This window comes from Phaethon lepturus, unplaced genomic scaffold (genome assembly GCF_000687285.1).
Source record: "Phaethon lepturus isolate BGI_N335 unplaced genomic scaffold, ASM68728v1 scaffold12645, whole genome shotgun sequence".
Classification (NCBI taxonomy): Eukaryota; Metazoa; Chordata; class Aves; order Phaethontiformes; family Phaethontidae; genus Phaethon; species Phaethon lepturus.
The window spans coordinates 106,528-128,293 of record NW_010542756.1 but is presented as its reverse complement, the minus strand read 5'-3'; the positions used below and the strand labels follow the sequence as shown (position 1 = coordinate 128,293).

General features: G+C 47.1%; 1 protein-coding gene across 1 annotated transcript in view; it reads right to left on the bottom strand.

The window, feature by feature from the left end:
* Positions 1 to 4: 4 nt before the first annotated feature.
* Positions 5 to 21,766, bottom strand: part of PAPPA (pregnancy-associated plasma protein A, pappalysin 1) — a gene marked incomplete at both ends in the record, with an annotated part of 128,286 nt that continues 106,524 nt past the window's right edge. The window contains 3 exons of the mRNA XM_010288141.1: positions 5 to 168; positions 3,782 to 3,917; positions 4,326 to 4,439. Of these exons, the coding sequence (XP_010286443.1) occupies positions 5 to 168; positions 3,782 to 3,917; positions 4,326 to 4,439 (414 nt within the window). The remainder of the gene's footprint in view (positions 169 to 3,781; positions 3,918 to 4,325; positions 4,440 to 21,766) is intronic.

The window sequence follows — 21,766 nt, the reverse complement described above, 5'->3', positions numbered from 1 at the left end:
TGGTGATGGGGTCGAAGTTGTGGAAGGAACGCAGGGCCACCCCGGAGATGGCCACAAACTGGGAGCTGAAGCTAATGAGGACAGCCTGGGTGTGATAAAAAGGGTGACTGAGGTCATGGATGACGGGGATAATCAGGGGATTGTTCCTGCAGCTCAGGACGTGGACACCTGCCAGAGGAGAGACAAGATCAGAGGAAGGGTCAGACTTAACACAATCGCCTCCCGAAGCCGTGGGCACTTCAGATGCATTTCACCCATAGGAACGGCCCTATAGAGCTGAAAAGTTATGGTAAGCAGCCTGGAGGGGCTTCCCAAATCACCCCAGAGAGCTTAGCAGAGAAGTATATCCCTCCAGACAGCTGAAGAAAGGCTGCCATTCTCTCCGCAAGCGCGGCAAGCTCTCAGAGCCGTTCCTTTAGACCACAGCTACGTCTCTATTGTGCGCTGTTAAATCAGGAGCAACCATCAGGGAGGAAACGGAGCCGCACTATTGTAAAACCGGTCTGAGAGGACGGTTGGAACCTTGATACCGCGCGTCAAATGGTGCCGGCAGGCTGGGTGGCTTTGGGCAGTGCACCAGTGGCGTGCTTGTAGCTGTGCATGTCGTTAGCACTCAACGTAAAACTTCTTTGCACGAGCTCTACACTACATATGCCCAGTTTTGGCTTTTTGGATGGTTTTCAGCCATGGGGTACCTTGCTCTCTGCTAAGAAAAGCAAAGACGGTTCTTCAGAGACAAACAAGGGTGATGGACCCACTGAGGATTTTACAGGTGATCTCATTTGAGAAGAAAATAATTGCGTCCAGGGAAAATAAAAGTGTCTCAGGAGGTCGAGGTGCACAGAAGCACTAGAGAGGTGACAAGGAAACTTCTTAATCCCTCCCTTTTCTTCAGCAGAGAAGGGACTCGGTGATAGTCAGGACAAAATTCCCACCTTCAAGTAGAGGCAACCTGAATTCAAATGGGCCAAATCCATCTCAGAGGTAACTCAAAGGACAGACAGCTGTCGGCTGGCCTCAAAATTCATTAATTGAGATTCACGGCCTGATGGCTGACTGCGAAGCCCTGCCTCCGCGGCTCCGTGGCATCGCTCCGAGGTTCAGCTTGGCTCCAGCTTCATTCGCTTCACTGGAGCTCCCCCAGCAACGGCTTTGGCGCAGGCCCTTTGGCTACCCTGATACACTTACGAATTTGAAAATAAAATAAATTCTATTTGCATGTATAACTGGCTTAGGGATTTCTTTTTTTTTTTTCCCCCCCAGTTCAGGTTTCTTGACTCAAAAGGGAAGGAATAGAAAAGTTTTCATTTTTCTGCTTAGAAAGTGATTTCCTGTGAATTAAGAGAGACTTCTGACCACTCTCTTTAAACATCTATCTCCCACCCTCTACTTTAAAAAAGTCTTCCTGTAATAAAAAAATAAAATAAAAAAGCAAACCTCTTTTTGTTTTGGTCTTTACCTGACCCTGAAATAACCTCCCTGTCTACTTGCCTCCCACAGGTCTTTTGATATCAGCTCCTTGTGGAACGATGCACGTTTCTCACTTACAAACAGGTGCAGTTAATACTCGAAATCCTGGGTTCCCAAATTCCTTGGAAGTTTCTGCCTTCTCTGATGGAAAGCCAAGAAAGACCTTATAGCATGAGACTGTTTATTCACTGCAATTTCATTCCTTGCACTCAGGTGATGTCCACAACAAAACAGACCCTCAGAGCTGTGCCGCAGGCGCTTTCTGACCCTGACAAGGTAAACGGGGGCTGAACAGGTCAGGTTCATTTAACCAACCTGCCTTCATTAACAAAAAGCCACTCCAGATAGCACAGGTGCCCATGGCAGGGGAGTTAGAGCTGTCTCCGTGCTTGCCCCTGTTCCTGTAGCTCCGTACCCACCTATTCAAGCTTCAACAGCTCTTGCAAAGAGCCCAGCAGCTGAACCCGGTGTCTGCAACGGCTCTGAACTAACAGCGCGGAGGTGTTTGGCATGCCGACCTCTCCATCTCCTTCCGAGACTCAGAAGAAGCTTCTCATTATTTTCTGGGAGTCCACACAGCAAAAACTTGCTCTGATGAAGGTGGGAAACTGCACTTCTGGATAGACTGCATTTTGCTCATGGGAGTGTCTTTAGCACACTGAGGACTGATCAAGCTTTGAATAATTGCTGCTTCCTTTTGGACGTACTTTTCGTTTGTCACTAACTTCTGCCTAAGGCTGGATGACCGTCTGCCGCCAATCCCGCACCCAGTGCATGCTGAAGTTGGCATTTCAGCCGCGGTTTCTAGCTTGCCACGGTGCTAATTCAAACACATCAAATACAACATCCAGGAAAAGGACTTAAAGTCGCACCCAGAACCCAAAACAGCAACTGGGAGCTCTGCCTGAGTGAGCACTGCTGGGCAGCCTACCTATACCCTCCTCTGCTCCCAGCCAGCCTTGTCTGAAAAGGTCAGAGGGGCTTTTCCATGATAAAGGCAGCATTTCAGCTGTGAAGATCTCCAGGCGTCAGTCTGAGCCATGCCAAACTCATGTTGCAACTTCCTCGAGGATTTCAAAACCTAACCCTCAGTTTCCTCTTTGCTCCTCTTTCGTGTTCTCTTTCTCTCACAATCTGTCTGTCTGCCTCTACAAAACGTCGCATTAAGCATTTGTTGGCACGCTTGTGTCTTGGGAAAGAGCTACGTGCCACTCTTTTGCGAAAGGAGGAGGGTAAGACTAATCCAGGGGCTCTGGCGAACTGGGAGCGATCCTGACTCAACCTGCACAACTTGCTATGAGTTTTGGTTTGTTCTCAGACAACAGACACCACACGTACTTCCTTTCTTTTCCTCCACACCCCAGCAAATTATATATTACCCTGGATAGTCATCCAACACCTGGCATTTGTGCATGTCCCTTCTCCTTCTCATCACTAACAGGAAGTTCATTTGAGATTCAGCTTGTCAAAATGGCAAAGTTAGGGTAAAACAGAAAGCTGGGGGAAGAGGGTTATGCTTCCTTAAAAACTGCTCTTGGGGTGACACAGCCAGCTTTCTTCCCAGTGGAAAAAAGGGCAGAGGACAGCTGGAAAGGGATTACACAAGTCCTCCCCTGACACAGATTTGGGAACTAGGGTGAGCTCCTTGGTCCTGGAGCTTAAACGCAGCCAGACTCAATTCACAAGACACAACTTTCCCAGATTCAGGAAACTGTGCCCATGGTAGAGACAAAAACGATCTATCCCAGCGCCTCAGCACAACCAGCAGGTCCACAGCCTCTGTCAGGCACCTCTGCTTGAGGCCATGCAAGCAACCCGCAAGGGCCCTGGTGTTAGACCTTCATCAAACCTGAAATGCTTTGCATGAAAAATTTGGGCCATTAGATAGCTGTGGAAACCTCCCCGCAAGCAGAACTAGAGATCCGACCGACTCACACCTTGGGGAGCAGAAGCGTTTGCTGCACCAGCTGGTGCAGGTCCCTCACTCCCTGCTACCAGCAGTTCTCTGCATCACTGTCAATGTCTCTCCAGGGAGGTGCTATGGGTGAAGTGTTGAAATAGTGCTTATTTAAATGACTAAAGAGGAACTAATCACTTCTGAACACATAGTGAACAGGTATGGAAAAAGGTCTATATAAAATGATGCATCATTTTCAACAAACTCGAGTGAAACTCGGGTCTTGCAGCATTAAGCAAGCACTTTTTTTTTGACCCTGGAAAAACTGAGCAGGAGTATCAGTCAGTTTGTGAATGGGGGTACCAACAGATTAAGCAAGCAATAAAGAGGGAGTTTAATAAAATACAGTCTTACCGAGATCATGGCTTTGCTCTTTGGTGTCAAACAGCTGCACACCGATGGTCTCCTGCTTCTGATCCAGGTAATAGGTCCCATCAGTGACCAAGTGAACTAGGACTGCTGCAGCTACCATAGGCTGGGAAAAATAAGCCTGGGAAAACAAAAGCCCCACAAAGACTGGGGTGGAGAACTGCGGTGGGATTTAAAAAAACCCAAGAGTCAGTCCTGGACTTTTAAAATAACAATTCCCGTCCCAGGTCACACAGAAGTTTTCTCTTGCAGTCTCTCCTACACAAACTAGATAAACTCGAGTCAAAAAGCCCTGCAGCTGGAGGCTGTAACCTCTCAGAAATTCAATAGCCTTATCACAGGAGGGGACTTCACCACTGACCCTCTAGACAGTGCTCAGAGGCTTTGTTTTGCTATTTTGCACTAAACATACTTCAAAGAAAGGAGCAGCTTGGTCCGGGGAAGGCTGCCCCATGATATTTTGCCTGTTGGAGAAACTTTCTACAGGCAGGCAAAGAGGATACTTCTGAATGACATGTGCACTTCCTACCTTCAGCCAGAAAATGGTCTGTGTCATGTGGGAGTACTGGAAGTTGGCCGTGCAGGGATACCAGGCATACTGAGAGACACCGTCGTTCAAGTCAATCACCTTAGTTCGACACATCTGTGGGAGAAAAAAGAAACACCAAAACAGACATATATGACAGTAAGGAAGAATTATGACTTTTTAAAGTGGGGAAAAAAGTCCAGGTGCACCGCTAGAATAAAATAATACACAATAAAGATGTTTCTAAATACCAGGAGATTATTCAAAAGTTAAGTTTCCAGATCTTCCACCTCAATAAGAAAAACTGAAACGTGAAAAGGAGCTAAAGACTCACAGCAGCTGGATGGCAGCCAACAGTTTCCTCTTAATTTGGTACGAGGTCTTTGACAGCGTTCAGAACAAATTTGCTCCCACCCAAATAGACCAGGGCTCTTCCCACTGGAGTCAATGTGACAATCACTCGCGAACGTACCAACTCACAGCGCAGACAGCCTGCAGATGCTCCCCACAGTACTCAAGCAACGTCCTATTTAAACCTGCATGTTACCGTAACCCCAGGGAAGCCACAGATGGCCATGTAAACTTGGAAGCAAGTGTAGCCAGGAAAGGCCTGTCTCTACAACCCAATTTAAGCAAACTAGTTTCTTGTTTTATTAACTAGTTTCTGTAAGTGGAATCGCCTTCTTCCTACACCTACAGCACGTTCCATGGCAGGCAGCAGCAAGATTATAAGCGAACTGCTCTTTTCAATAAAGAACAAGTAGATGAATCCCAAGTACTGGCATGGATGAAAAGCTCAGAGAAGAAAATGCCTGAATTTAAGTACCAGAGAGCCTTGCAGTGCCGTAAGATGTGAAAACGAAGCTGCAAGAAATGGTAGGATTTACCCTGGAACGACACTGCTCAGTGAAGCTGCTTAAAAAGAGAAACGTGCGTGACCATAGCCTTCGTTCCCCCAACAGACACGAGAAAGGAAGCGCCCACCAAGCAAAAGGCTACAACTGCATTAGAAAGATGCTTCCAGCCGAGGTTCTCGCAGCATCTGAAAGGTGCCTGGTAAGATTCACAACACTTTGGTGAACTTAGTGGCTGTCATTACCAGAGTCATGGGGATAGAGGGAATTCCTTGTGGTCACACAATATAGTGGCAAAGGAGCTACGAATGTAAGCCAAGAGGCCAAACCATCTCCAGCCGTTGTGCTAGCCACAGGAGAGCCTAGGACTGATCACACAGACCACCTGCGCTAGGTGCTAACTGGAGCCACGTACTCTTGGGGACAGTATTAGATTTCTTTCCAAGACCAGAGCCTGAACTGAGCAATCAGGTGGTGATGGGCTGTCAGTAAAGCTCTTCCCGTGCTTCCCAGGTTATTAAAACAAAAAGAAAATCAGGAAGTGAAACAAGAGAATTAACAGAGATGTTTTTAACCATTCAAAATCCTGTGCCCAGTTGGTAATTCCGCACGGAACTGCCCTCTTGGTCTTGGCAGACAAAGTCTGGGCAATGCAAAGAGAGCCTGGGATGCCTGGGAATGAGAAACCAGATTGGCTAAAAGTGAGGTAATCACCTCTATAATCTGAGTCCCTCAAGATCCAGCACAGAGGAATCTATGGGCAAAACATAAATCAGCTTTAATGGGCTGGAAGAAGATTTTTAGTTTATTTATTTTTTAAAACAACTGGGACCAAGCTTCATTGAGGCTAGCCAGTGGATAGTGTTACATTTTACAGCAGAGCAAGGCTTTACATAAACTATCTTTGGCATTTGAAATCCAGGCCAGCAATTCGACATGTACCATTTCGCAATTCTCCCTTCTTGCATTTTCAGCAGCCTGTCTCTTGTTGGGAGCATGGTTTTTATTTTAATACCTCTCCAGCTAGGGAATTTATCTTACCCACATCTGCAATTTATATGGTCAGAGAGCTCTTTGACATGAACAAAGGTCTCATTACTTTTATATGATTTTGTTCTTATTCTTATATCTTCTCCTTCTCTATTGGTCCAAAAAGGTGGTTGAAAGAAACAAAAGTACTGACGTTTGGTGCATTTTAAGTGCCACTTAATGGATGAGTGAAAACCTGTATTAAGAAATCACCCAGACCTTCACCAAAAGTTTGAATCGAACCCAAAATAAACCCCTGCTGAGGTGGCTTGGAAATCTCTGTTAACTTTTAAATGCCTTGTTTGATTTGTGTGCGTGTGTGAACTCCAGCACTTTCTGCTTCTGCCTGAGAATATTAGCAAAAATCTTAACATTGCATAAAGATCCTGTGTTTGAGACATGTGCAGCTGAGGTGTGCGGACTCGGTAGACTGGCCTGGTTTGAACAGGTTAGATAAGCTTCCTCCTGCTGAGGCTGATCCGTCGCTACTCCGACAAGTGTTTCAAACTGGCACTGGGGTAAAAAGTTCTTTCATGAGAAGAGTATAATTGAGATGTGTGGGAAAAGTCTAACAGACACGACGTTAGGAGTTGCCTCAAGAGCCTCTTCTACACTAGCCGCTATCTAGTAAACTTCGCTAATGGCAAAAAAGTCCTTTAAGATTTTGTAGTCACAATCTGATTGGATAAACAGTCCCCATCACCTACAGACTCCACCACCTCGACGGGCTCTAACGCACGTGGCAGATACATCCCCTTTTTAATTCTACCCAGCTGCTGAGTGCCACACCACGACTGCAAAGTCTGAGAACCATTTGCTAGGAGTCTTTCACGCCTCTGCTTTTGAAACGTCCCTAGAAGATGGCAGCAGTGCGAAGGCACTTATTACCGCAGTACCACCACTTTTAAGCTAAAAGTTCCAAGGGCCTGGAAGACAGAGCATCATCTCTCCAAACAGCTACAAAGTCATAGGAATTAACGCTTATGAGAAATAAATTATTTCCTAACATCCTCCGGTTTGCTACAGTGATGCAAACCAGCAGCTAAAGCACCTGACAGCTGTGGAGAGAAGGAGGGATAGATGTACTTTTCATTTCAGGGTGTTACCAAACACTAAAATATTTGCTTTGAAGAATGACGGCATCACGCAGGACTCAAAACTTCGTTCACTGGGGCTTATCCAGGTTCTCAGACCCACACAGCAACTGGGATCCACAGGAGCTCAGTATCTGCTCCAAAGTATTTGGGGACTATTTGTGTCTACTTACTGGAAGCCCATGTCATACCCCTCCCTAGGAAGCTGCTTTCAATTAAAAGAGCTGATGTCTGTTCCTCTCAGAGGTTCTAATGCAGCTCGTCTCCCACCCACACATTTTGTACACAAACATCGACAGACAGCATGAACAAGGCCAGAGAACACTGTGGGATCTTCCCACAAGAGGGAATGCCTGGAGGATTCCCTTTGACTGATTTATACAACCTCTTGTCAATCACAGGGACAACATGTTCTTCAAACCGCCTCTCCTGTTTTCTTTCTCTTACTCAAGGGGACAGAGGAATGTGTCAGTAGAAAGGGAAAAGTGATATATCGGGAGCGCTTAGTTCATTGCCACATCTAAAACGCATTCACTATTGCAATCCGCTCCATTTCCTCATAACGTTTTCCTTCAAAGTAGTACGGGAAAATTTGCTGAAGAGCAAATTTTGGAAGGCACCCTTGTGAATGATTCCCCGCCATCCCGTGACTTCAGGCGACGTTAAGTTGTGTTGATGGGCTCCTCTTGCAGTCGAACCACAGGTTAAGGATCACCGATCCTGTGGACTGGGCACTGGACCAGGTCTCACCCTGACCATGCCCAGTGCACGGCCCCATTACAACCTTCCGGGCAGCACCTGGCTTCTCCAGCCCTGAGGCCCCCGGCCGTAAGACGAGGATGACGTTCCCCCACGTCTCGCAGGTATCGTGAGGGCAAAAGCCTTTAGCCACAAAAAGGTGCTCAGATGTTACAAAGCGAAGGGACAAGCAAGCACATACACATGTGAAGGATATGCCTCCCCACAGGAGAGGGCTAAACACAAACAGATGCCATCCCGCTCTGTCCTTCCCATCGAGCAAGCACAGCCAGACACCACAGGCTTTGCATACACTGGTGGTTCTCATCTCTCACATTGTAACATCAAAATAATTCTAAACGCAGACAGGCAAAGCTGCTATTTAAACTAGGATGCTGCCCTACTCAGCTCTGGCATACGGCTGACGCCGCGGTTGGGGTGGACGTGCCTGTCTGCCTGCCCACAGGCGGCTGCAAGCAGAGCAAATCTCCAGCGCACAGATCTGTCTGCTCCCAAAATCCCATCTGTTGTCCCGTGGCGGGGCTTCCTCCAGAACATGCCTTCAAGCTAAGTATGGCTGTGAAGGGCCATGGCGAGCACTTGTCCGTCAGGCAGTAGGGAGCAACCTCCTTCTGGAGGAGAAGGGTGGAAGTGGTTATCGTGCCCCAGACGCGAGGCTGCTGCCTCTCCCTGCCTCCTCTCTACCGGGGACTCGCTGCTGCCACTTCTGCCCCGAGACAGACAGTGCTGCGAGTTTCTGGACGGGCTATACCCTGTCCCGTTTGCAAAACGGCAACCACAGAACAAGCAGGAAGAGGATCTACTGGTGAAACCCACAGTACCATCTATTTGTGGAGCACACAACATCCTGAGTGAGGTTGTACAAGCACACGGAAGTACTCATGGACTGATACGAGACCCGTGGAGGCATAAACAGGACACGTTCTGTTGTTTGAAGACGCAGCTAAAGAACAGAATTCAACCATAATAATGAAACCTCGTTAATCTACAATTTTTAGCCGACTGCTCTGCAGAATGTTATTTATATTTAACTCAACACATGCCAGAGAATCCCAACCATGACATGAGCAGCATTTTAACACATCCCTTACAGATGAAAACTTTCTCTCTCCATTGCCAGACATAGGGGCTGGCAGTCATCCAGACCTTTTATTCTTAAATATGTTATTGTTCTTGCAGACCTAAGGTTAATTTTACCCAAGGATGAGGAACTATGGTGCAGTTGCTGCGTATCAGAAAGGTTCCTGCTTGTTTATTGCCCAATCCTATCAGGCAGCTTGACTGCCACATGGACACCACCCAGTTTGCCGACTGCAGCACAGACCTCCAATCTGTTCTGAAAGCTGTTGCACTGTTCTTCTCATTTAGGCTAGGAATTTGGTTGGAGTTACAGCAAAAATGAAATTGCCCACAGTAGTGAGCACTGAACCATTAAAAAGGCCACCGTTTGGGTTCCAGCAAACACCTCAAAGATCAGCCAATTTCTATGACCATTTCAAACCTCAGGAGCCCACGGAACTCAGACGGAAGTCATATACTCAGGCTTACTCAAAGGACATCAGAAATTTTGCCCTAGGTTTTCTTCTAGGTGATGGTCAGAAATGCTTTAGGACTAGTCTCTTTACTAGTGTTCCGGATTTGTTCCGTCAGAAGATTTGAGTCAGCAGTTGTCTGCCCAACTATGAAAGTCAGCATTGGGTCATTTCAGGTTGGCCTCTAAAACTTCAGGAAAGCATTCAAAGTTACTTTTTCCAAACTGGTACATATATTAAATTTTTATGTGCGCTAACAATGCGTTTAAAACACCCTGTTGTAAAAATTAAAACCAAAAGCCAAGAACAAATCCGAGATTGAGCAGCATAGGTTATAAGCGTAAGACGATGAGAGAAAGTTGTGTCCTCCCTCTTTCAACAGCCTTCTTCCCTTCTTGTGGGCTGCTTCTTCCTCAGCAGCAGCTTTCCCTTACCTCTGATGCTCACAAACTGCAGCTTCTTCTCCAAACCTCTCCTTGTCCTCTGTGTCCGATCACTCAGTTTTGCCTGTTTCCACTGGGGTACTTAAAGGTCCGATGGCAAAAGATGAAAAACTGCAGCATGTCCTGCTCCAGGACGAAGGCATGCAGGCAGGTGATCAACAGAAAAGCTTTATCAACTGGAAGTTGATAAAACTTCTGGGGTAACACACTGATGCTATATTACTCCCAGATTCAGTTGGCTCAGCAGTAAGAGGAAATCTCATCTGTCAGTTGTACCCGTGTAATGAAGAACAGGATTTGGCTGTGGGATTGGGAAGCAGGTTACGTCTCCTGCAGGATGAAATAAAGCCCCACTGCCAGTTGCTATGTCCAGTCTCAGCACAGCCACTTCCCCTTCGAATCTGGAGCAGCCGATGGTGCCTGGACCTTGCGCGCTTCAGCGAGTTACCCCAGCTCCCTTCGCGCGGAGCCCCAGTTTTCAGCCGAAGGTTTGGTTGGATTTTTTAGTAATTGGAAAGTGACCCTTATGTGTGCAAAAGCAGCTCGTACAGCATGGCATCGACTGTTTGCAGTGTGCCGTGATGATAAATTCCTCTACGACAGAAATGATAGCGTTCGTTTCCAAAGGGACATTTCCTTGGGTAGAGTTTTGAATGTAACACAGGGCTGTGATTCAGAAATGAGGGGGAGATGCAAGGGCTATTTTGTTTTGTCATATAAGTCGGTTTAGTTTCAGGAAAGCGAATAGGAGCTACAGGCATTTCCATTAGATGATGGCCCAGATTGCATGTGTATTCAATGTGTGTTATTAACTTTAGCCTTCTCAAAAAATGCAGTTATTTCACTTCCAAAGAGTCTGTATGAACAATATATTTCATTTTTTTAAATCATGCAGGCCCGCATTCTTTGAGCTTTCCTTTGAATTTCTGTTATCTCCAGATTCAAAGCAAATTTCATTTAAAACTGGTGAGTTCAAATCAAACTCACATAAAACCATAAACTTCACATGATATATCTGAAAAAACTGTAAATCAGTTCTGACTGGCCCTATCCCAAACCCACATCAGCTTTGACATCCAGCCAGGTGTAATCAAAATATCTACGATGCTAGCTGGACCTGTGGAAAAAATATGGAGTTTTGATTTTACAACAAAACCCTAACCAGATGATTTTTGCATGGTTCAAAGGATCACCCCAAAGCCATCAGTTGAGCCGGGGCCAGAAACTACAGAAAAAAAGTGAGAAAAAGAAGTAGTAATTGCGCTAATGGGTTTTAATAATCAACTCCGCTTTTGCACCAGCCCACAAGTAAACACCAGCATTTGGAGCTCATGAGTGCGATTTCTACGTGCCCGTTTCTTTTTCCGTTCAGCAGTGCACGCTGAAAGGATGCGAACGCAAGCGATAGCTCCAAGTGCACAGCCACGCAGAATGCAGTCTCACATAAAGCACATCAAAGTGTGCCATGTGCTCCTGTTTATTCATATCAAAGGTTTGCTGTTTCTCCAACACAGCAGTAGGGCATAAAGATGCTGCTCTTAAAGAGTGGCATCTTCCACCCCAGCACTGCCAGGATCTCACCTAGAAGGCATAATTCTTAGAATTAGCCCTAAATTGCATTCTGCTATTACGTTCAAATTCATGAATACATCTACCGGTAGAAACAGCAGCCAAATGCAACCCACTAGACAGACAGCATAAAGAAAGAGCATCCAACAAGACCTTATACCTTTAGCTTTGCAAACATCAGCCCCGTTACAGCTAAAAGACATTTTCAATCCATGGCAAAAGCTCCTGTCTACAACTTCCACATTGCTGCTCACAAAAGTGTGAAGGCATTATAGACTGATAAGTGCTTTAACAGACTGTATATCCATCCACTGGAGAGCGAGGTTAAACAAATACAGTAGCCAGAACATTATTGTTGGCTGCACACTCGGCTTCCCAAACTGCCTGTCTCTAAGTTGAACCAGCTAGGTCCACTACAGCAAAGCTTGCGTCTAACGGCGGGCCAAGGCTGGCCATGGGGGTGCTGCGGCAAAGGAAAACAATCCCACCCCATAAGTTTCTACCGCTGATGAGTAGAGCAAAAGCTTCCCCCCCCGCCCTTTCTTTGACTGGAGAGTTTCATTTGGGAGCAGCTGGCATCAGACAATCAAATTGTCAAAGGCAGAATGTGCACCACACTTGAGAAGGATCTTAAATATATTTTTGTTATTATATTAGTGGATCTGACTCACTGGATTCATTGTAGTTTTGCTGGTTTGGCACTCCTGCAAGGCAAAGCAGGATTGGGCTTGGTAACATCCCCTCCTTCCTTCCCAAAGCTGGTCCTATGAATTTGCTTGGACAAAGAAAGCACACAGCTTAACTGAGAAATCCCAAAAGCAACAACAACAAACCCCTGGGGATCTTCAGCTCGATGAGGAGTTCTCCATCAGAACAGCACACTGGCTGAGGTGGACAACGCAGCGTAAAAGCACTTGGGCAACGTTTCTGATAGGAAGAGGGACAGATAGGAAAAAAATTAAGCCACATCTTTTCCAACGAGCAAGAAGGACAAAACCACAACGCTTTTGTTTCCAGCATGGGTAGGTGCAGACCCTAAATATCCCCGCACCTGACGCCGCCTCCCCTGAACCGCCCCAAATGCACACGGGGCACAGGAGCCGCTTCCAAGAGATGTGAGACAACGCAGGTGCTACCGCCAGCTCTGAAGATCGCTTGCTAAGCTTCGCCTGCGGCTGGAGCAAACAGCCGCGCAGTGGTTAATGTCAGCTCTGACCACATGACCACATGCAGGAAAGGTCAAAAGAGTGATTTTTAATTTAAAAACATCTGTGTGTTTAAAGAACAAAACTTTCTCATGTGCAGAAAACCAGGGGTTTGCAGCGCTTTTATTCCCAGAGTTAAAGTCATGCTTTTCAGCTTTGTTTAGGGTTATGGACCATGTAAACACGCTGTGTAAACCACACGCAACCCTCATCGCACAGCGTTTCCACATGCAAGGATAATTGGGGGTGCAAATCTCTCTCTCCCTGGCTCCGTTTCCCTCTCCAAGCTGCTCGGCTTCCCACACCGCACTCCCAGCGCGCCGGCCAGACACCCAGTTGTTGTCCTTCCCTATACGAAGACGTACACATGCCTCTGATCCTGAGGGTATGAGTCTGCTCTGGGCTGTCAACAGGCTTTAATTGGATACATCCAAGGAGATGATACATTGAGGAAGAGGCCCTGAGTTTAATAGCGGGAGGGCAGGCTGCGGCAGGGCTCCCAGCGAGCGCGGCGGGGGGCACGGAGGAGAGCTACCGTGTGCCGTCCCGGGGAGCCGACTACGGTTACACCTCGGCAGCCAAACCCTTCGGTTTCCCATCCAAGTAGTCAGCCCTACGTCAGCGCGCGCGGCTTACGCTCAAACCCGGTGGCTTGGGTTTTTTAATACCTGACGGCACAGCTTGTGGTATGCAAACCAGAAGGTTCCCCCGGGCTTTTCCCACTGAAACTGCAGAGGAACGAAACCGCCGCCGCACAAACGAGTTCCTCCGAGCGAGCTGGACCGTCCGGGGAGGGTCCGTAGAGCAACAGCCAGTTTCTTCCTCCAGCCCGTGCACATCTGCACCCAAGCAAAGGTTCGGCTGCAGGTGTCTGGGGAAGCCAGAGCCTCAGAACAGCCCTGGTTGCTCCCATAAACCTCGAACTCCCACAGATCAAACCAAAAGACCACTTGGAGCTTTTCACTCCTGATGTCCAGGCTAGTAGGGAAGTTCACAGAAACTCCCAGCCACTCCCCAAAAACGTTACTGCAGGGATTGAAGTACGAGCCTCGTCTGTGAGAGGAAGCGCACGGCTCCTTCAGCCTCGCTGCCTCCCAGGAGCAGGCTCTGGGAGGACGGTCTGGGAGCTCAGGGGATGGAGGAGCTCACAGCTGCCGAGGCTTGGCCTTTCCCACCAGAAACAACCACTGCGACCCAGTTAAATTTCCCCAGCGAGGCTTTCCTTCTCCAGCAGGTAAGGGATCGCAGTGTCAACACAGGGCAGCACACCAGGACCAGACCGGCTCTGCTGGACGGGCGGATTTTTCAAAGCTATTTGGATGGAGAAAGGTGGAAAGAAGGTCATCTCTACCCTGTGCTTCAGCTTCTCCTCTCTGAAAAGAGACTTGTCTTCTCTCAGAGTGATGATGCAAGTGTTAATTACCAAAAAATGGGAAAATAAGATGCACTGCCCAAAGTGCTAAGCGTAAGGATTTTGGCCCAAATCAAAATGGCTGAGCAGAACTCGATGTTCTCCTGAAATGAGAGCTTCTCCCGGTGAGTGGGTACATGCACAGACAGATAATAGCACTGATCGTGCAAATAATCATTTCCTGGCACGCATTGCAGTTTGCAGCCGGACCCTGAGGCTACGGTGGAAACCCGGGCTGGGGGAGGCTCCCGCCGACAGCAGAGGGACCTGGGCCCACTTACTAGATGGGTGACTCATGTCTCCTTATCAGATTCACCACTGAAATGACCTCGGAGTAAACAGCGATCCTCCAACGTTACAGGCAGTATTTCCAAAAATGAGCATGGATTTGGGGTTCCTCAACAGTTACGTCTCCAATTAAGGCAGCACGATTCAGGAGAGATTTAGAGCAGCTCAAGAATTTATCCAAATGATCCCCAGGTTTTGGGTTTTGTTTTTTTTTTTCCCTTTTTCAAGCAGATACTTATTCGCAGGTGCGGACAGAGGGGTTGACTGAAGAGAACTTCAGGACGGTGCCGGGTAAGCACCATCCTCCAAAAACCATGCCTTTTAGAGACATCTCAAGATGAACATCCTAACATCCACTGGCATTCAAAATACGAGGTCTCTTATGACAATGTGGCTAAAATGCCTGCAGTTCTCCGAACAAGTAGTGCAGACAATCCTTCATTTAAAAGGAAAAATAAATTCTCCACTCCTGGCATGAGAAAGTTTACTTTCAGGCTTAAAGAAATGATCGTGTGGTTTCGGGGATGGCATTCCGTTCTGCTGAAGAATAGCACCCTGCCTGCCTGTATATCTGTGGCTCTGTAGCTACATTACAATCCTGGAGAGCTCTGTTTACATATTTTACATGTTTTCTTGTGCAGAACATGAAACCAAATTACATAGTAAAGGCCCTTACGGCTTCACTCTTGCATCCTTTTCCGTCCTCTCCTTCCAATCGTTTGTTTTAATTCTCTCCAAAATAATCGACCAGGTATTTTTAACCGCATTTGACTGACTGGCAATGCTTCAGGCGGGTTTGTTCGCTATTGCGCAGGGAAATGATGCAAAAACCGGTGAAGCTACATGCCGGGGGGTTAGGGAGAAGACGGCCGAGGCGGGAGTGGGATGAGAAATGCCGAGAACCCTTCACGCATGAACAAAGCGGACGTGTCAATGCATTTATGCAAAACCCTTCTGCTCTGAATGGAGAGGGACCCAAGACAAACAACCCGGATGGGATGCAGGAGAGCTATCCCACGCTTACGGCCGGACATGCTCTGCATCTAAAGGCTTGTGAGCCGCAACAGCAGACGGAGAGACTGGCAGGTTGAGGGGCAAGGGCCGAGCAGGGGGGTCTCTTTTCAGAAGGGTGCATGCTAACGAGCACCGCCGCTGTCGTGGGGTCCGGCTTTCCAGCTCGCCGATACCGGGGGGGTCCAAGCTGTTTTCTATTACTGTGTCATCTGGGTGGGTGGCTGGGTGTACAGCAGATCATAAAATGGTAAGATACTTCCTAAAGAAGCACATAATCCTTATTATTATCCAAGACAATATTCCTTTCTTGCCTTTCTTCTCACTTCTAGCAATAACAGATGGCATGGAATTCCGCTCTCCTTTCGTTAGTGGTAAATGTCTCCTGGTCCTAGGAAGACAGGACCAATTTCCAGCACCTGAGGATTTTTGGTTTGACCTTCATCTCTGAAAAGGTCAGACTGAACCTCTCTGAGAGTACTGATGGCTGCTTTGCTCTCTGCATCATCCTTTGTTTCTTTTATCTATTTTCTGTACAGTACACAAAGGGAACACAGTGTACCAGCCCCTGGTACTCACTGTTCTGTTTCCCTTAGATGACTTGCATATGTGCTCTTGAAAAATTATTCTAAAAACTAAGGGGGGAAGGGAGTGGAAAGAAAAAAAATATCCCTTGAGTGTTTGGCAAAATTGCTTGGAATCTCCTCTGACATCTCATTGTGTTCTCTCTGTCCTCCCCTTACACAAATCAGCCAGAGGCAAGACATCAGCCATGGGGTCTGCTGGTTTACTACTGCCGGGAGCAGAGGAGCACTGACAGACGTGGGGACGGTGGGGTGAGGAGGAGAGAATCACTGTCTGTGCTAGCAGGGAGCAGGCACCCAGGTGATGGGCAGCATCCCCTTTTCTCCAGCCCGCTCTGGATCGACGTTAAGGGTAATGTTCTTTTTCAATCATCTCTGCACCTGAGTCTTTTTCAAGCCAGCCTATCTAGAAATCCCATTTTTCATTTTATTTTGCTTCAAAGACCATCCCAGAACACTGAGGTCATTCCTGAGCAGCAGCCATGGCACTGATGTGAGCACACAGCTTTGTAGCATCGTTCACGTTGGTGTGGACCCTTTGCATGGACCACCTCCTCCAATGAGGCAAAGCAGAAATACAAATGTGCACATAAGGACCAGTGGAGTTCCTTCGTCAGAAAGGTTGCAAAATCCAGCTTCCCCAGTGAGAGAGGTGGGAAACAAGGTTTCTAGCCATTAAAGCAAGGAGTTGGTGGGACGGTTTTCCAGTCCTTTTGTACTGGGACTGAACAGCCAAACTGCACTAAGATAAAGTCTGATTAATTCACAAACAGGATGATGTGAGGTGGCTGACAGAGCTCAAATGCAGTGGATTTAATGACCCAAAACCCTTTCCAGGTCTCTGCTCCCAGGCAGTGACTCTCAGCAGGCCCTGAACAGTTTTCTATTTACCCAAGATAAGAACATTTGTTTCCCTTTCAAGATGTCCTGAACTTCCTAGTCCTGGGGAGGTCTAGGCTCAATAGTGCCCGGTGCCTGCAGCACGCCTAAGGGGGGCTGAGGTTTAATCCTCAAACAGTAACTTTACATTTCTGTGCTCTGGTTTCCACCTCTATTAAATGGAACAGAGACCAAGCAGTGTCACTGTGATAAGGCTTAATTAATCCCTGCACATTGAAGAAATATGAGAAATATCATCGCTTAAGCCAAGGAAGGAGCATTCCAGCCTGAATTTGCCTGATGGTCAGGACCAGGCTCGTGATGCAACTCTCCAGCCTTCAGGCAAAAGACCAAATTGGCTGGTCTGTACTATTCAGGGGAAGGCTGAAATAAAGACAAAGTTTTGGACCCTCTTGAACTAACTTTAGACTCGGAGACTCTGTAACCTAAGCTGAAGCCTTCTGGTGGATCAGCCAGTACTGGAAATGAGCTCAGATGCATACAGCAAACCTACATTCCTCTTGCAACAGCCTGTGCAGAGTGTCCAGTTCATCTTTTTCCAGAACTAGTCTCTGATCACTCATGGTTCCTCCATTAATGGCTTTTCTTAGTCGGATTCTGCCCTCATCCTCCAGAGATTAGCGGTTCAAAGCCTGGCTTGGCTAGAAATAACAAAGACATTTGCAAAGCAAATCATCTTATTAAAAATAGGGATTTTTTTATCCCTCCAACCACAACAAAACTCTTACCGTTGAAGAGCAACAGGACTTGGCTGTGAATTGGGAAGTTCAAAAAGGGCCACTTGCAGAGCCGACAGACAGACACCCTCCCTCTTCTCAGCAAGATCACCCCAAAGGAAAGGAATGGCTTCTCCATTAAAAGTTGCAGGTTTCCTCTCTTCCCACTCCTGTTCAAGATTACTCTATTTGTTGGCTTTGCTGGATCTTTGGGGAATTATCTTCAGCGTTATATTTATTAGTCAAAATAAAACTGCATGGCAGAGAACTTCATCATCTTTCTCTTCCATTTTCTTATGGTATTTTCTTACCACCCCTGGAGCCCTTGCTCTACCATGTTATTTCTTCTAGCATTCAGAGTATTTTTGTGCTCCAGTTGTCTCCTTTTGTGGGCAATTTCAGACATACTGCAATTCTAGACATCTTTCTGCTGCTGATGGAAGAATAAGTTTGTTGCAGTGAGTCTGGATGAGTGCAATTGTGGGAACTGTAATAGGGGCAGGAGGGGGCCTCTGTTTGTGGGAAAGATGTAATAAGAATCCTCTTCCACAACTTCTTACTCCATAGCAGCCCCTGTGGGGTACCCAGAGGAGAACAGGGCTGTTAGTCAGTCTGGGAATGAAAACGAATCCCAGAATCTGTCTGTGCCCAGCAGCCTCAGGCAAGAGTGCCCTTTCGGTTAACTGTGCCTGAGCTGCGCGGCTTTTTCTGTACGGGGGAAAACCAGGCTCGGACAATGGCATAGGGAGAAAAAAAGAAAAAATTACATATATATAGTTACTGGTCTAATCAACTTCTGCACAACTGCGAGGAAACGCAACGAAAGACATAGCTACTGGGGGACTGGCCTCTAAATCACCAATGCACGCACCAACTTCCAAGTCCTGAGTGCACATTTCCATGACAGGAGTAACAAGGTCAGCAATAAGCCACCTAAAGATCCGTTAGCCTTTTCTTACAATTCTCTACTATAAAGGCCCAAAGGGAAACTGCAAATGAATCAGTTCTCCAAAAGCAGGAGTGCCACCAGCACGAGGAAATGAGAAATGGCATCTCCAGCCTCCTGCAGCCGGTCTGCATCCGCCTGCCTCTGCCCCTCTCGCCCAAGCCACGGAGCAACCCTCCCAAAACTTGCTGTCAGAGGCTTCCTGCAAAGGCACATCTGTATAGGAAAGACATTTTAGCAAAATAACCAAATCCTTCCTGCTCAGTACAACCTACTCTAGAGAGAGAGGCTAACATACAAGCTAACGCACTCACTCAGTGTATACTGTGGCAAAATAAAACTGGTGTGCAAGGAGAGCACGGAGATTGAGTTGGCTAAGGTCCATGCAAGACCCTGATTTCTTGAACCCTACAAGACAGGCAGCCTTTTACAGTGACCTAATCCACACTGCATGTGCCTACTCAACACTCCTCACCAATGCAGCTTCACCAGCGATGATAAAACAGATTTTGTCCAGGTAGGCCACCAGTTGGCATTTTAAACTCAGGCGTTGTGAAGCCCAGATGTGCTTAACTTGGTGTCAGGAGTCCACGTCCTACCCCCTCCTGCTGGTAATGAGGAGGTTGACCCTAGCTGGGTACAAACTGGTCAGGGAAATAAGTCCCTGGGGACTCCCAATACAGAAAAAATTGCAGCTATTCACAAAACACATCAGCCGAAGCATCCTTTGTCTGTCTGCTTATGCCTACTGGATCCGTCCTTCAGCTAGTATAAATCTGCTCAGCGCTACTGCCTTTTTGTAGTCTTTGCCAGCATACACCAGCTGATGACTTAATGCTAGCATCAATAATCGTTAGCACAAGAAAGGCCCCGAGAAATAAACAGTGCTGTAGAAAACCCCACACAACCAGTACATCAACACTGATAATATTTCACACACAGCGGATGGCAAGGAGAGACTGTTTACAAACTCCCAGCAAGAGCAGTAAGGAAAAGAGCAGCCCAAGAGTGTGCAAAGCCCTTATTGCTGAATTCCTCCCGCAGTCGTCAACAGGTACTGAGCAGCGCCTGCTTCAAGATCTGCGGAGGATGCCAGATTAGAAATCAAACTGTAAAAATACCCTGCATCGGCACTCGCGTTTCTGTGCTGGTGCAATGTTGCTGACTGGTCCTCTTTGGCTCCAAATATGATGCTGTCAGTACTGAGAATATTTCTTAATCAGCACTGAAGAGTGGCTGCCAGGAAAGTAGAAGTGGCTGTCTATCAGTCTTTCTTCTGCAGAAAGAGCAATTGTTTAAAGTGGGGGGGCTGTGTGACCTTTCCATTTTTCAAATGTGTATCTCTTCGCCAAGACTGTGTCATTCTTTGTAAGCATTTTGTTGTTCAAAACAAACCTTATACTGTGAACTTCTTCTTCCCCTCACTTAGTATGTTGCCGTTCAGCAGCCTCATACTAACCAGTAAGGAACCAGCACGTAAGATCCATCTCACAATAATAAGCAAGTGCGGACACTCTTCTTCTAAGGAACAACCAGCTCTGCAGCAACGGGCAACCTCTTAGCTGAACTGGGGTGGTCAGTCCACAGAAGCAACCCTACAATAACAAGCAAGTGTGCTGAGGCTTGTGCTCATAAACAATCCTCCGACAGTAAACAAGTGCGCTCAGGCAGATACTACTGAGAAATACCACAATAACAAACCGACCTGCAATGCCGACTCCTCACAAACAGCCTGGGCAAAACTATGACAGTCACGCAGAGCAAGGGGTGTTGAGATATCTGAGGATGGGAAACATTTCAAATCATGAAGGACATGCTTAAAATGCTTTAAAGCACCTTGAGAGCACTGGGGCAATGACAAGGAACGGGGATGGCTAACAAAGAGGCAGCTTATGTATTCTGTATATTGCTGTGCACTGCACTCAAACATATCTTTCATGGCATTCTTGATGAGAAGCCAACACAAATGCCACTCTGATTAATCAGGAAACTACCCAGCAACAACACGAAAAGTTTGCACGACACCAGCAAGCACACAACCTACTCTGAGAGATAGTTGGGTGAGGAAAGGCGCTCCTTTCATCAATACAAAAAACCCCTAAGGCTCATTGCTTGTGCAGATAATGAAGCCAAACATGTTTACACACCGGTGATCATTACAGGCAGTGATTAGAGGAGATCTCAGGTTAATTTTCATCTCCGCTAGCTAACAGACTGCTGACCTACTGCCCCACCTAACCTCTCCGGAGTGGCAAGTCAGGTGCTTTCACAAGCCGACGAGGCTGTCTTGTTCCTGGGGAAAACAAAGACTTTCTCAACATATATGATTAAAAAGGTCAATGAACCCCGCACACTCAAACTGGTGTAATAGGACCAGCTGAGCTAAAGCAAAAATTCCTTTTGCTGGAAGTAAATAGCACACTGTTATCTCCCCAGGGGCCAGGCAATAACAGGAGGCATGTTCCCATTCACTCTGCCAGTGTGTGATATGCTAGTGCTCTGCCTATAAATACAACAGCTTTTTTTTGCCTGTTTTTTAACAAGGCTGTGACAACTTCATCTCATCTGGGTACAACAAACACGCCTGAGTTGTGGCTACACAGCAGAGCTTTCTGTTGTGTGTGCGCATGGTGGGGTTTTTTCCACCGCGGGACCATATGTTACCTACTGCGTGGCGTGGCTGCGTTTCTACCAGCATATTAGGAGAAAATCAGGGCAGCTCTCCGTAGCGGCTGCACGGGGCAGAGTGCTTGGGGACGTGCACATAAAGCAGCACCTGAACTAGAGACAGTGGGCTTTGGACTGTACTACAGCACAGGGAGCTCGAACGGGAAAGACGTTACGAAGGCACTGGTAGGGGTCCAGAGGAAAGTTCCTTTTACAGTGTGAAATAATAAATGAGACGATGACAAAAAGGCAATACTGGGCTCGGGATACTGTCTTGGTACTATGCCAGCTAACCACGCTTTGTGCATTTAAAACTGACCTGGTCATTAATTTGTTACAGACTTGTGCGATGTGAACAAGGCCAAGTCTCTTGGATAAAGATGTTTTCTCTTGCAAGCCAACTGGAAATGCTTAGCATGTACTATTCACGGAGAAA